The sequence below is a fragment of the Canis lupus genome, chromosome 20 (genome assembly GCF_011100685.1).
Source record: "Canis lupus familiaris isolate Mischka breed German Shepherd chromosome 20, alternate assembly UU_Cfam_GSD_1.0, whole genome shotgun sequence".
Lineage (NCBI taxonomy): Eukaryota > Metazoa > Chordata > Mammalia > Carnivora > Canidae > Canis > Canis lupus.
The window spans coordinates 57,530,453-57,545,525 of record NC_049241.1 but is presented as its reverse complement, the minus strand read 5'-3'; the positions used below and the strand labels follow the sequence as shown (position 1 = coordinate 57,545,525).

Sequence of the window (15,073 nt, the reverse complement as noted above, 5' to 3'; positions counted from 1 at the left end):
GTTCTAAAATAGTTTGTGGTCATGGATGCACGGCTCTATGAATATACAAAAAAACATTGAACCGTATGCTCTAAGTGAGTGAATTGCCTCATATGTGAATTCTAGCCCTATATAGATGTTACAAAAATTGACAATTTTGGCTGATTGAGTCCTCAATTTCTTTCTTTTTTTTTTTTAAGATTTTTTATTTATTTATTCATGATAGTCACAGAAAGAGGAGAGAGAGGCAGAGACACAGGCAGAGGGAGAAGCAGGCTCCATGCTGGGAGCCCGACGCGGGACTCCATCCCAGGACTTCGGGATCATGCCCTGGACCAAAGGCAGGCACTAAACCTCTGAGCCACCCACGGATCCCCAAGTCCTCAATTTCTATTTTTTTTTAGAGGACTTGATTTTCGAGACAGAGAGAGCACAAGTAGGGGCAAAGGAACAGGGAGAAGCAGAACCCCCACCCCAAGGGGAGAGCCCTAGGTAGAGCTTGATCTCAGGACCCTGGGATCATGACCTGAGCCAAAGGCAGATGCTTCATTGTCAGAGCCACCCAGGTGGCTTGATTTTTTAATGTAAGGCATGAATGAATGAATGAATGAATGAATGAATGAATGAATGTAAGGTCAAGGGAGGCAGATCATGGCCCTCTCCATTCCTTGATGGTTAGATCGGAGGCCCAACACCATGGACCGCCCCAGCTCACTTGCCCAGGTTCTTTCTTTTTTTTTTTTTTATGATAGTCACACACAGAGAGAGAGAGAGAGAGGCAGAGACATAGGCAGAGGGAGAAGCAGGCTCCATGCCAGGAGCCTGACGTGGGATTCGATCCCGGGTCTCCAGGATCGCGCCCTGGTCCAAAGGCAGGCGCTAAACCGCTGCGCCACCCAGGGATCCCGCCCAGGTTCTTTCGTGTAGAGCTGGGACTTGCATCAAGAGAGCGAGGTGCTCTCGTTGGACCCAAAATTCACGACAGGCAAAAAACAAAAACAAAAAACAAAAAACAAAAAAAACAAAAAAAACCCCACCTAAATACCCCAAGAAACAACAAACACTTCAGTGTAGGGATAAATACTATTTCATTGAAATATATTTAAAAATCAAAAGTAGTGCAAGAAAACCACCCCCACCCCCACGGTATTGGAAATAACAATTTGAATAAAGGCAATTAGCAGAGACTCAGTGTCTCCATCTGAAAAAGGGAAAGGGGGCGGAGGAGGACGAGCCGACGCGCCAACCTGCGGGCCCCCCGGTGGGGGCGGGGCACTGCCCCCGGCCCCGCCCCGCCCCGCCCCGGAGGCTCCGCCCCCGCCCGCCCATCTCTCGCCGCTGCGCTCCTCTCGGCCAATCGGAGCTCGCCGTCGCTGCGCCGTAGCCAATAGAAATTGCTCTTCCCGACCTGGGGCGGGACGTGCCGCAGGTGCCTCCCCGCGGCTCCGGGGGCCCCCGGCGGCGGCGGCGGCACCTAGAGGACGGAGCGGGGGGCCCGGAGGACGCCGGGGTTCCTCCGGCCCCTGACGCAGGGCCTCTTGTCCTGCAGAAGGGCCCTTATTTCCCCAGGTAGACATCGCCGCGTCGGAGAAGGGCCTCCGTTTTCGGGGCGGGGTCTGCCGCCAGATCGATCTCCCCACCCCAGGCCCAGGGGTTGGGTGTCTCCTGGGCCGCGCTCGTCCCTGTCTTTGCAACAACTGAAGGCGAATAGGTCCTGTCATCTCAACTTACAGGTGGGGAAACTGAGGCTCAGGCCCCAAGGCGTTTGTCCAGGGCTCCTGACCACGGCTAGTGTACCCGCTTGGCTCCTGGGCAGGATGTCTCAGGCACCACTGACACTTGGGGTGGATGATTCTCGGTTGTGGGGTGTCCTGAGCGCTCTGGGGTATTGGGCAGCATCCCTGGCCCCCACCCACTCCACGCCAGGAGCACCCGCTGGGCTTGAAACAACCAAAAATGTCCCCAGACATCACCAATGCCCCCCGGGGAGCAGAATGTCCCCCAGGTGGGACCACCTGTGTCAGGAGGTTCCCCTGACCCCCAGGAGACTGCCCTCTGTGACAATCTGACCCCTGAGGTCCTGGGATGCTGCACACACTTAATGACACACCCTGAATGGGGGTGACTCACAGATGCTGGGGTTGCCCGGGTTTGAATCCTCTGACCCCTGGAGGTTTACTCTGAGGTCCAGTATGAGCAGGGGTCAGACTCAATATTTTTTTCAAATAATGAATGCAGGGTGTGTCGTCCTTGGCCCTGCTGACACTAAGGGCAGGTGACTCTCTGGGGGCATCCCAGGCTCTGTGGGGGGTCAGCAGCATCCCTGGCCCCCACTCACTCTGTGCCAGGAGCGCCCCGGGTCATGACATCAGACCAGAGACATCTCGAGACATTGCAAATGTGAGAGAGCAAGGGGCCTGGCTCTCCGAGTTGAGAGGGGTACTGGAGGCCCCAGGGGAGGCCTGTTGAAACACAGATGGCTGGGGACCAGCCCAGAGTTTCTGATTCAGCAGGTCTGGGGTGGGGCCCAAGAATCTGCATTTTGAAAGGAGTGTATATTGTAGTGGTGCTGCTGAATAGGGGGGGTCCCGCTCTGAGGCCCACTACCCACAAGCCACCCCTGCTTCACTGAGTGTCCTGGAGCAGGTGCTGGGTCCCTCAGATGGTGGGGGAGGGCACGGCAAGGCTGTGGATGTAGATGTTTTGGGAAGCACCCAAATCACTGCACCTGCTGATCAGGCCTGAAGCCAGGGATTGGGACCTGCTGCCTTTGGTAAGTAAGTGACGACAGTGCCTGCTTGATCCTTAGCGGTTGGGTAGGGTGCACAGGGCGCCTCAAGGGATGTGTGGGCGATCCCATCTGTCTTGTTAAAATAATAACAATAATAATATTGTTATTATTTTAACATTAGCTATATTATTATTGTTATTATTATTTAACATTAGCTGGTCGCCTATACTGAGCACTCGCACTGGGCTGGCTAATGTGGACACCACAGGGAACGGAACTGCCATCTCTGGTGGAGCAGACATTCTGGATACATAAATAATAAGTGCTGGGAAGACTAAAATAAAAGGGTAGGGCAGGGCAGGATAAGGACTATTCGAAATGGGGCTCCTGGGCAGCCCGGGTGGCGCAGCAGTTTAGCGCCGCCTTCAGCTCAGGGCGTGATCCTGGAGACCTGGGATCGAGTCCCACGTCCGGTTCCCTGCATGGAGCCTGCTTCTCCCTCTGCCTGTGTCTCTGCCTCTCTCTCTCTGTGTGTCTCTCATGAATAAATAAATAAAATCTTAAAAAAAAAAAAAAAGAAAGAAACGGGGCTCCTCCCCACACCCCAGTCCCACATGGCCAGGTCCGTTGGGACTGTGTGCCCCCTGGGACGTGGAGAGGTCATTTCGAGGCTGTGGCCCTCAGGCCCTGTTTGGACAGGGCACCTGGACACAAGCAAACCCTGACTTGGGGGGTGAGTGGGGGAAAGCACAGCATAAACCTACCCCTAAGGGTAAAATGATGGAAAGGATGGTGGATACAATGTTTCCTTATCTTTAAAATGAGGATACTTGGGGGATCCCTGGGTGGCTCAAGGGTTTAGCACCTGGCTTCCGGCCAGGGCGTGATCCTGGGGACCCGGGATCGAGTCCCACGTCGGGCTCCCTGCGTGGAGCCTGCTTCTCCCTCTGCCTCCCTGCGTGTGTGTCTGTCATGAATAAATAAATAAATCATTAAAAAAAAAGATAAAATAAAATGAGGATACTTGCTGCTCTGCTACTTACGATTGTCCTGAGGACAAATAAGATCATGTCAATGCTTTGAACCCTGCCGGGGTGCAAACGAGCACGCAGGCAACATTACTAATGGTTGGGAGTCTCGGCGCGGAGGCCTGGGAAGGCAGAGAGCCGGCTCGGTTATGAATTCTGTGCAAAGTGAGGGTTGAAGAGATGTGAGCGAAGAGGCTGGGTTCTAGAACCCGAGGACAGCTCAGTTTGTTTTTCAGAAACTACCGTTTTCTGGCCCGGGGAAGTGACAGATGGTTGGCACGTGACCAGTGGTGTGTGCGCCCTGGTCCCAGGGTCCCAGGGCCGAGGCGCGCTCGCCGCCTGCCTAAGCCGGCCAGGCTGGCTCCCGAGACACCTGAGACACCTGCCGGGGCAGTAAGGCGGCGACAACCTCCAGGGAGCCGGCGTCGCCGCTCTGCTGGCTTTGGGCGGCCTTCCCGGGGCCTTGGAGGAAGTGCCCCCGCCCCACCCCGCCCCCACCCCCACATTTCCAGGAAGAGGGGCCTGAGGATCCCCACAGCGTGGGAAACACCTGGCGGAGCAACCTCAGACGTCAACAGGATGGCGAGCAGATAAACAAAGCGGTTGGGAGGAGCGCAGCTTGTCCCCCCAGCCCCGTGGAGGTGGGGGCAGGCTTGCAGGGACGTCCTCCTCCTCCCCAGGGGGAGTCACTTGGTGACGGCCCCGTGGAAATGGAAGAGCTTGTGGCCTGGAGCAGCTGACCCCGGGGCGCGGGACACTCCGGGGCGCTTTCTGCTGCTACTCAACTTACAGTTGGGGAATGAATGCCAAGCTTTTTCCTACCTGTTGGTTCTGGACACTACTAACCTACTAACCCAACACTGTCGTGAGGATCATGTGACTTGTGAAAGGTGTGAAATGATGAGCAATGTCAAAACAGAAGCGACCCTATTGATTGAAGCTCTTGGTTCATAAAGGGCGAAATCATAACTCCCGTTAGCTTAAGTCATAAAAAAACACAGCAAACAGAATGAATCACAGGACAGCCCAAGGACTTCCTGATTCAGGCAGGGCTAGATCCAGGTGCTTTAAACAATGTTATTAAGGCCCGGGACCCCTCTCTCTCTTTGGGATCTGCTCTCTTCTGTTTGGACTTAATTTTCAGACAAGCTCCACTATTGGGTAGTAAAAATCACTCTTGGAAGCTCCAGGGGTTAACCCTAGAGCACGATGAGAAGGACTCCACTTACATTCCAAACAAAATCCCAAGGCTGACTCTCATGGGTCCCACTGAGTCACAAGTCCATTTCTGAACCAATCAGTGAGGCTGGGGGCAGGGGTAGGGGAGGTAAATGCTCTGATTCATGGGCTAAGGTGGGCTAAGGTGGCAGTGCAGTCCTGGGAACTATATGGACACAAGAACTGGGTTGCCATGTCCAGAAGAGGAGCTCGGTGCCCAGCAGGCAAAGCACCACTCTCACAGGGCCCCAGCACGTGTGGGGCTCCCACAGAGGAGATGCCCATCCACTTCCGTTCCTACCCCACTCCACGTCCTGGAAACAAAGGCACAGGTGGTTTCCTCCCCTCTAACTGATCCAGCACCAGTGTTGAATGTGCTTACCCGTTCACTTGGGGTGGTTCCAGCTCTGGGCTACTGTCACTGCCTGGCCCTGCTCACTCGACCACACTGCCTTCCCCTCCTGGACTCCGTGCTGACTTTTGTTAGAAAGATTTGGGGTGGGGGAGGTCTCCTTTGGTTTTCTTCGCTAGAGTGGAGTTCTTTGCACTAATGCAGGGGTGCATTTTATTTATTTTTATTATTTTTTAAATTTTATTTATGTATTCATGAGAGACACAGAGAGAGGCAGAGGGAGAAGCAGGCTCCCTGCAGGGAACCCAATGCGGGACTCGATCCCAGGACCCCAGGACGATGCCCGGGGCCGAAGGCAGATGCTCAACCGCTGAGCCACCCTGGCTGCCCAGGGATGCATTTTATAGGTCATGTGTCTGCTTGGACAGCCTGACAGCAGCGTCCCTGGAGGAGGGGGCCTCACAGGGCAGACAGGTGGGTTGGGGGCCAGCCAACCTCTGTCTGGTTGCAGAGAGAGTATTTTCAGAGAACTGGTCCATTCCTGTCCTACAAGGAGATGAAGGTGGCACGCAGACAGTACACCGGAAGGCAAAGATCTTTTCTTCCTGTGTGTTTTTACTATTTTTTAATTTTAAAATTTATTTATTTATTATTTTACTTATTTATTCATGAGAGACACACACAGAGAGAGGCAGAGACAAGGGCAGAGGGAGAAGCAGGCTCCATGCAGGGAGCCCGATGTGGGACTCCACCGGAACTCCAGGGTCATGCGCTGGGCCGAAGGCAGGTGCTAAACCGCTGAGCCCCCCCAGGGATCCCCTTTTTACATTTTTTTCCTTTTTACATTTTTTTGAGGCAAATTTCATATAACATAAAATTAACTGTTTTAGAGAACACCCTTCATTGGTGTGAATGAATGCACAATGTTGCATAACCATCAACCCCATCTAATTGTGGGACATGTTTGTCACCAGAAGGAAATCCCGTACCTGTTCCCAGTTACTCCTCCTCTTCCTCGCCCCCCCTGGCTCCCACCACCTCCTCTCTGTCTCTGTGGACGGGCCTCCTCTAGGGACCTCCTGGGAGTGGGGTCCTGCAGGACGTGTCCTTCTGGGTCTGGGTTCCCTCCCTGAGCCCGGTGTCCTCGGGGTCTGTCCACGTGGGGGCAGGTGTTGGGGTCTGGTCCCTTCCTTCTTGAGGCTGGGTCGCATTCCAGTATATGGAGGGCCCATTCACCCGTTGATACTTTAACTCCCACCCTTTGTCTATTGTGGGTAATGCTGCTGTGAACATGGCTGGGCCAGAATCTGTTTGGGTCCCTGCTTTCAACTCTCTTGTGTACATACCTAGGAGGGCAGTCTTTGGGTCCTAGAGTAATTATTTTCGAAGAACTGCCATACTGTTTCCCATGGTGGCTGCACCACTTTATATTCCTACTTCTATGTCTTTTTGTATATCGAGAGTTTAAAAACAGGCAGAAGGGCAGCCCCGGTGGCGCAGCGGTTTGGTGCTGCCTGCAGCCTGGGGTGTGATCCTGGAGACCTGGGATCGAGTCCCACATCGGGCTCCCTGCGTGGAGTGGAGCCTGCTTCTCCCTCTGCCTATGTCTCTGCCTCTGTTTCTGTGTCTATGAATAAATAAATAAAATCTTTAAAAAAATAAATAAAAATAAAAACACGCAGAAAAAGGGGCACCTGGCTGGTTCGGTTGGTGGAGCATGTGACTCCTTGATCTTGGGGTCGTGAGTCTGAGCCCATGTTGGGCATAAAGCTAACTTAAAAAAAAAAAAAACAGGCATAAAAATACATTGAGGAGATTCATTTTTCATTTGCAGAAAATCTAGTCTTTGCTTTTGACAACATGCCAAACATCATGAAAATTTAAAAAAAAAAAAAAAGGCAACCAAATAGGGGCTCTAGGCTAACTTGAGTGGCACATCCAGGATTGGAGAGATGTGTGAAATAGAAAATGAAAGCACACATTGATCTGACTTTTTGTTTGGAAGAGAAAAAGGAAAGTGACCAGCTGCGAACAAATTTGTTTCCTGGAGTGTTGTTTTAGGGCATAAATGGTGGCATGAGGCGATGCTTTGCAAACTACGAGAAACACACAGGGATGGATTCTTAGGGCCCTGCAGGGGTGAGGAGCCTGGTGGCAGCAGGATCACCAGGAGGATCCCTTCACCCCGCCAGCGGCTCCCTCCCGCCGCCCCCTCCCGGGATAGACATTTAACCCATCTTCTCGGGGGGAAATTCCTTGGTTCTTGCAGGAAGGAAACAGGGAGGAAATGGAAAAATTAAAATTACCCTATCAGGGCTCCTGTGGATCTGAATTCTCCTCCACACTCAGCAATGGGGTTAGATCGGGGTCTTCCAACCTGTGCACGTGCGGACACTGGGGGCTGGTTGGGCTGGGGGCGTCCTGTGCACCGCAGGGTGTTGAGTGACATCCCCGGCCTGCAGGTTTTGATGCCATTTGATGCCAAGTGCACCGCCCCCCATCACAACCACCACAAATGTGCCTGACCTCCCGCACCGTCCCCCTGACCCTGGCTGAGAACCGCTGGGTCAAACCTGTTGGACTCCAATGAATAACTGGAGCTGCTCATCAAATTACCATGCATTGCCCGGCAGTGTCAGGAGGTCCTCTCCGGCTACTGTACAGTCAGGAAAACTGAAGCCAAGAATCGCCCAGTCCGAGACCCTTAGGAGAACCTGAGCCCCCGGCTCTCTGCGGACGGCCTCGGTGGAGCCACGTGGCAGCAGCTAGCTGGGCTCGGGGCGCGCTGCAGTGGGTGCCGTGTGCGCCTCTGCTTCAGTCTCCCTAGTCTGATTTCCCGAACGGCGCCCAGGGTCCTCTTTTCCCCGCCGCCGCCGAGCGGGGTCTCGAACCCTCAACTCCGCGCTCCCCCGCGCTCCAGCGGGTCTCGGGAGCGGCGCTCGGGGGAGGGGCGGCGCTTCGCGGCCCGGCGCGCAGCCTTGTGGGGATTGTAGTCCCGGCCCCGCCCCTGGTCCCGCGCCGACCCCGCCCCTGGAACTACGCTCCCGTCGTGCCCCGCGGCGCGGGCGGAGGCGGGGCAGGCGGTCGGTTGCTAGGACTTGGCAGGCGCAGCGCTCGCGTGTGGCGCTTCAGGTAAGCGCGGGGCTCCGGGGGGCTCGGTTCTCGCGGCCCGGGCTCCACGGACGGCAAGTCGGGGTGGCGGCTTGGGCGGGGGTGGGGGTGGATTCTCGGCCGGCGGGGACGCCGGCCGCGCCGGGGGCGAGGAGGCAGCCGGGGGCATCGGCGCGTGTGCGCGTGCGCGCGGGGCGGCCGGACCGAGGGCCGCCGCTCCCCGCGCCCGTGTGCGCGTGCGCGCGCCCCTGCGGCCGGCGGTGGAGACCCCGTGCGCCCGCGGCGCCCTCGGCCCCTCCCCCCGCGCGCGCGCCTGGGGTCATCCCGGCCCGCCCCCCGCCGCCCCCGCCGCCCCCGCCGCCGCGCCGCCGGTTTACTGGTGTCCCCGCCCTGCAGGCATCGTAGAGATTGCTGAAGGCGTGAGTGGTCGGGGCCTCTCCCCCGCCCTCCGGCAGAGGGGTCCCCCGCACCCCGCGTGCCCCCACGTTCTGGAACTTCCAAGCGCAGGAGGCCGCGTGGTCCGTGTAAGCGACGGGGCACACCGCCTCCGAGGAGCCCTCCGGGACTGCCCGCCCCCGAGACTGTGGGGTCCCTCGCGCCGCCGTCCCTGGGGTGGGTGACCCCGGGGCCCAGCTTCTGGCCTGCCTGCCTCCTGCAGGGCTGGAGCAGCCGCAGGCCGGAGCCCCACGGGGGCTGCCTGCAGAGCCCGAGTCCGCCCGCCAGGCCTGCCGGGGGTCGTGGGCAGTTCCAGGGCACCCCCGATGGCGGTGGGGTGCCGTGGGGGGCTGTAGCGACCGGTGTCCGTGGGGCTGCCCGTGCACCGGACCCCCGCCTGGGGCCTGCCGCTGGAGGCCGGGCACCGACCGTGAACTAAGTGCTTGTGAGCAGCCGCGGAGATGCCCGGGCCGGGCCGCACTGGGCAGGAGCAGCAGAGGCTTGGAGGGCGGCCGAGGGGGCAGCCGGGTGCCTGGAGCCCGCTCCTGGGCGTGAGCACGTGTGCGCCGACGTGTGCAGCGGGGCCGGGGCTCAGCAGGTCACCGACTCTGGACGCTGCTGCTTTCTTCGCCCGCCTCCCCCCCTCCCCGGGGCGCAGGGCCTGTGCCTGGTCAGTCCCGACTCTGCCTTCCTGCCTCGCGGCCCCCGAAGCCCTTCCAGCCCTCAGAGCCTCGCCGGGGCGTGTAGGAAGGGTTCGTTCCCCGAGCTCCCTCCTGGGTCGCTGGGAGGACGCGTGGCCGCTGCAGCCCGGGCAGCTGTCGGCCAGGCCTCGTGTGCGCGTCTGCTGACCGGGCAGCTGCCCATGTCCCACCCCGCCCGCTTTCTTCAGCAGCCTCGCCAAGGGGAAGTTCGACCATTTAAAACAGACGTATCTGTGGTTTTTAGGATATTTGTGGGGTCATCGCAAGTTGTCATCGTGGTATTATTCCAGAACATTCCACCCGCTCCAAAGTAGTCACTCCCCATCACCCCCGAGCCCCCTGCCCATGCATGGGCGAGCCCGTCCTGGACGTGTCACACCTGTGGGCTCCCATCCTGTGGGGCCTCCGGTGTCTGGTTCCTGAGCGTCATGAGCTGGGGTCCATCCATGGGGCGGCATGGAGGGGGGCTTACCCCCGTTTGTGGCTGAGTACTGTGCCGGTGTGTGGATGGACACGTTGCGTGTATCCGCCTCTCCACTGAAGGACACGGGCCACGCCCACCTTCCGGCGCTGCGAATCCTGTGCTATGAACACGTGTGTGCAGGTTGCCTTGGACGCGTGTTCCCGGTGCTCCCGGGCACATACCTGGGCATGGACTGGAGCAGCCACTGGTCAGACGGTGACTGCTGTGGTTTCCACCCATCCTGCCCGGGAGCTGGCACCAGAGCCCACAGCGTCCCAGTGGCAGGCTCCTTTGCTTGCCACCTGTTCTAACGAGACAGCCGTACTTTGAGAGGAACAAGCAAGACTCTGTGTCTTGCCGTACAGATGAGGAGCTGTCGTGGCCTGTGTGGGCTGCGGGGTGCTGGGCGTGGTGTGTGCTGGGGGTCGGTGCGGAGTCGGCGCCGCGGACCTTCCCTCCATGGGAAGTGCTGCAAGTGCTGGGGGGCCCTGTACACGTTCCACTCCTCGGAGCTGCCACCAGCACCCCTGGTTCTGCACATTTGCCAGACTTGCGTCGTGAGCTCGGGACATAGCGTGGTGGGCCAGGATGTCACGGGCAGGTCATCCTCCAGCAAGTCTGGCTGACAAATACGGGGGGTTCTGTGCAGCTGATGCGTGTGCTGGGAGACGTGTCGCAAGAGGTAGAAGCCCACGGTTGTCAGATGGGGGCCCGTCCACTCCAGGATGCCGGCGGGCCGCGTGCTCTGGGTGCACGGTGGCACCTTGGGTCCTCCAGCATCAGGTCGAGATGGCGGGTCATTGAGGCCTGACGTTATCTGAGCCGGTCCCGACCCACAGGGTCAAGATGCGAGGGTCGTGCGTAACATTAAGTGTCCTGGCAGCCCCGGTTCCAAAAACTGCTCAAAGGAACAGGTGAAGTTACTAACGCGTCTGTTTAAGCTAAAACACGGAGCGTGATCACCTGAGCCCGAGGCCAACGTGAAGACGATTACGGAGACGATTCCCGTTCTTTTTCTCGCTAAGTCTCCGCCACCCAGGGCGCGTGTTCACTGGTGGTTCGTGTCAAAGGGACACGGGACTGTCGATGACGGTTTAAGCTGTGCCGACCCGGAGTTGGGAGGATGTGAGCCCGAGCGTGGCCAGGGCTGCATTGTGTGTGGGCGGAGCTCTCGGAGGAGCCTTCAGCCGCCGCGCTCCGGGACCTGGGCCGGACCTGGGACGGACTCCTGCGGCTTCCCCGCCTCCTGCGCTGACGGATGATGCTCTGCTCCGATCTCTATCTCCCACAGTCGGAGCCGTGCCAAGGATGGACCCCGCCCCGGGCCCCGTGGAGCAGCGTGGGGACGAGAAGACCGGGAGCCCCGAGCAGGAGCCCGAGCGCTGGCAAGCCCTCCCGGTCCTGTCCGAGCAGCAGTCCCAGGACGTGGAGCTGGTGCTGGCCTACGCCGCACCCGTCCTCGACAAGCGCCAGACCTCGCGCCTCCTCAAGGAGGTGTCGGCCGTCCACCCGCTGCCCGCCCAGCCTCACCTCAAGAGGGTGCGGCCGAGCCGCGATGCCAGCCGCCCGCATGCGCTAGAGATGCTGCTGTGCCTGGCGGGGCCGGCCGCGGGCACCAGGTCGCTCGCCGAGCTGCTCCCGCAGCCGGCCGTGGACCCTCGGGGCCTGGGCCAGCCCTTCCTGGTGCCTGTGCCTGCCCGGCCGCCCCTGACCAGAGGCCAGTTTGAGGAGGCGCGGGCCCACTGGCCCACATCCTTCCACGAGGATCGGCAGGTGACACGTGCCTTGGCCGGGCGGCTCTTCTCGGCGCAGGAGCGGACAGCGATGCAGGGCCACATGGAGCAGGCCGTGTGGGCCGCTCGGCAGGCGGCTGCCAGGGGCCTGAGGGCGGTGGGGGCCGTGGTGGTGGACCCGTCCTCAGGCCGAGTGCTGGCCACGGGTCACGACTGCAGCAACGCGGCCAGCCCCCTGCTGCACGCCACCATGGTGTGCATTGACCTGGTGGCCCAGGGCCAGGGCCGCGGCGCCTATGACCTCGGCCCCTACCCCGCCTGCTCCTTCGTCCCAGCCGTTACTCCCCAGAGCGTCCGGGTGGGCTCCGTGCGCAAGCTGGACGAGGATGGGGACATGCATGACGACAGCGTCCCTTATGTGTGCACGGGCTACGACCTCTACATCACCCGCGAGCCCTGTGCCATGTGCGCCATGGCCCTGGTACACTCCCGGGTGCAGCGCGTTTTCTACGGGGCACCCTCGCCCGACGGTGCCCTGGGGACCCGCTTCCGCATCCACGCGCGGCCTGACCTCAACCACCGCTTCCAGGTGTTCCGTGGTGTCCTGGAGGCCCAGTGCCGCCGCCTGGACCCTGGCGCGTAGACAGCGGGGCCCGCGGGCTTCCGGACCTTGCTCTGCTCCGACGGCTCGGCCTCCTGTCAGACTGCACCCGCAGGCCTTTGCCTGTCTCGTTGCCGCCCAGCGGCTGTGGTCCTGTTGGGCAGTTTTAGGGACAACTTGCGTCTCCCTCCCTGAAGCCAGACCCCATGCCGTTCCCACTGGTGTGTGGGGATGCATTTGTGCCCAGACTGAGCTCGTCCCTGGGCCTGAGCTTAGCGCGGGTCCAGCCTGGCCCGGAACCTGGGCACGTGCTCTTCCTTGCTCCAACCACCTTCAGGCCCGAGCCCAAGGGTCCCCTGGGACGGTGTCCCCTTTGTCCCAGGTGTCGGAAAACGGCCCTGCTTGTGAAAATAAACAACCCCAAACCAGGTTGGTGTCTGTTGGCAGAGGCAGGGGGCCATGGTGGCCGAGGGTACGTGGGTCGGGGTGACTGCTACTTCAAGATTTGGGTCTCATATAGGGAAGTGGAGCTCTGAGCACGGGGGGAGGAGCGCAGCCCCCCGCGGCACCTCCCTGCCGTGTCCTAGGCCTCAAGGGTGTGGCCGGCCAAGGCTGTTTACACTAGTGTGTAGCCTGCCAGCCTGGCTTCCACTCACTGAAAGCCTCCTTCCGGTCGTCCTACCTCCCGCCCTTCACGGCTGGCAGGGGGACCCCACGGGGCGGGCCAGGGTCTGCTAGGCCTCAGCGCCAGAACCCAGGTATGTCTGTCTGTCCGTGGCCCAGCTCATCTCTGCTCTGAGCCTCCCCTAGAAGCCCTGGGGTCTGCTCCAGCCATGGGTGCGGGGCGGGGCCGTGAGCCCACCGGGCGTGCAGCCGCCGAGGGTCTCCTGAGGGTGGTGTGGACCCTGGGAACTCTGCCATTGGAACCTCGTCACGTAGACAAGTGCGGGAAAGAGGCCTGCAGTTCTTGTCGGGTGCCCACCTCCAGGGACCCGGCCCCGGCCCCCACCAGTGCCCGTGCTGGGGTGCCGTGGGGCCCGGTGGGTGCTGGGCGTTGCCTCGTGACTCTGGCTTCCGTCCTGGAGATGGCAACGTCCACCCACAGGGAACCAGCAAATTCCCCGCAGCCGCGCGCGTTGGTGGCAGCCGGCTGTCCGGGGCCGCTCGGTGACAGCCGCTCACCTGGTTCCGTGTGGGAAGGGCCACTGGGAGCCAGGCGCGTCCACAGGGGCTTCGCTTGGGCTGTGGCGAGGTCCTGAGCTCCGTGAGGCTGGCAGGGCAGCGCCGCAGACCGCGGACTCGGGTAACGTCTCGCAGCAGCGGCGCGCGGGGTCCAGCTCTCTGTGGCCCTGAGGACGTGCTCAGAGCCGCTCAGGGATAGACAGGAAGCCTGGGGCCGTGGGGGAGGCCAAGGAGTGGGACGAGGAGGTGGGGGGGTCCCCGGAGGATTTTGGTTGTGGCCCAGCGTGTGAGGGGGCAACAGCCTGAGGCTCTCCTGCTGGCACAGGAGCTGCCCGGGGCTGGGGGCAGGTGGCGATGGCTTGGGAGCAGAGCACACACACCTCCGGGGGTGGCCTGGAGGTGAGGACTGTGGCTGTGGTATCGGGGCCCCGCAGCGGCCTTGGGGACCTCCTGACTGTGGCTGTCTCCCCTCCAGGTGGCTGCAGCCTTCTGCCCCGCCCAGCTGTCAAGCGGAAATGTCTGGTGAGTCTCGCCCAGAGGCCTTGCAGCAGGGGACCCGGCTTCTCGGTTCCCCTGGGAGTGTCCCCTGGTGGTCGGGCCCTAATGCCCTGCTCCTCCCCGGGGGCGCACACCACTCTCCCCACGAGGGGTGTCGGGTCGCTTCCTAGTTCCGAGCCAGATGACGGGGCAGTGCCAGGTTCCACGGCCAGGCCTTCTGCCTCAGGCCCATCTGGTCGTGGACTTCCGTAGGGTGTGAGGTTTGGGCATCTGGGTTCACACCTACACGCGTCAGGCACCACTCACTCTCAGGTTTGCCCGCCTCGTACTCAGAATGGGGTGGAGGCTGCAGGTAAAATGACGTGGGCCCTGGAGGGGGTGCTGGTGGCCAGGTGGGATCCCTGTCGGGACCTTGGACGGGAGCCAGTGACCGGGGCGTGGACTGTGATTCCGTGTGGGGAGGCCCTGCTCCCACGTCTGACTGTAGAGGCTCAGGTGGGATCGAAGCCCCTCTTTGCTCACGCTCGGGACAGGCCGTGGCTTCCTGTGTCACTTGGTAAATGCCTGAGGTCTCTCCGGGGTCAGTAAGGGGAGGTCTGTGTCCATCTGGCCACCCCTCCGGCCCACTCTCGGTCAGCTGGCGTTCTCACCGCCGCCCTCCCCCAGAATCCACTGGGCTCTCCTTCACTTTCTGGAGTCTTTATTCAAAGACCATCTTTTTCAGCGAGGCCTAACTTGGCTACTGTCTTGTATGTATGTGCTTTTTTAAGTATTTCATTTACTTATTTATGAGAGGCAGAGTCACAGGCAGAGGAGGAGGAGCAGGCTCCCTGCAGGGAGCCCAGTGCGGACTCCATCCCAGGACCCCAGGATCACCCACTGGGCTGAAGGCAGACGCTCAACTGCTGAGCCACCCGAGCGTCCCTGCCTTAATCTTTTAAGTAGGCGGCACACCCGGCACGGAGCCCCAGTGCAGGGCTCAGTCTCACAACCTCACGACTGTGAGATCGAGACCTGAGCTGAGATGGAAAGTCCGGTGCT

At 60.2% G+C, this 15,073-nt stretch overlaps 2 protein-coding genes across 10 annotated transcripts in view; both read left to right on the top strand.

Annotated features, from left to right (window-relative positions):
• The first annotated feature begins 1,418 nt into the window (after positions 1–1,418).
• SCAMP4 (secretory carrier membrane protein 4) overlaps positions 1,419–15,073 on the top strand; it is a 28,146-nt gene continuing 14,491 nt past the window's right edge. For 3 of the 9 annotated variants that reach the window (XR_005375250.1, XM_038567938.1, XM_038567931.1), the window contains exons 1-2: positions 8,333–8,440; positions 14,010–14,056. Coding sequence is in view for 8 of the 9 variants with exons in the window: in XM_038567938.1 (XP_038423866.1) it covers positions 14,050–14,056 (7 nt within the window). In the remaining variant the exon portion in view is untranslated. The other 6 variants (XM_038567937.1, XM_038567936.1, XM_038567933.1 and 3 more) reach the window with 6 other exon arrangements.
• ADAT3 (adenosine deaminase tRNA specific 3) lies at positions 8,361–12,781 on the top strand. Its single transcript, XM_038567930.1, has 2 exons — positions 8,361–8,440; positions 11,310–12,781. The coding sequence occupies exon 2, from the start codon at positions 11,327–11,329 to the stop codon at positions 12,392–12,394; it is 1,068 nt and encodes a 355-aa protein (XP_038423858.1). The 5' UTR covers positions 8,361–8,440; positions 11,310–11,326; the 3' UTR covers positions 12,395–12,781.

Excerpts from the sequence above, each read along its gene's own strand:
- ADAT3 (XM_038567930.1), top strand. The coding sequence starts at position 11,327 with ATGGACCCCGCCCCGGGCCCCGTGGAGCAGCGTGGGGACGAGAAGACC.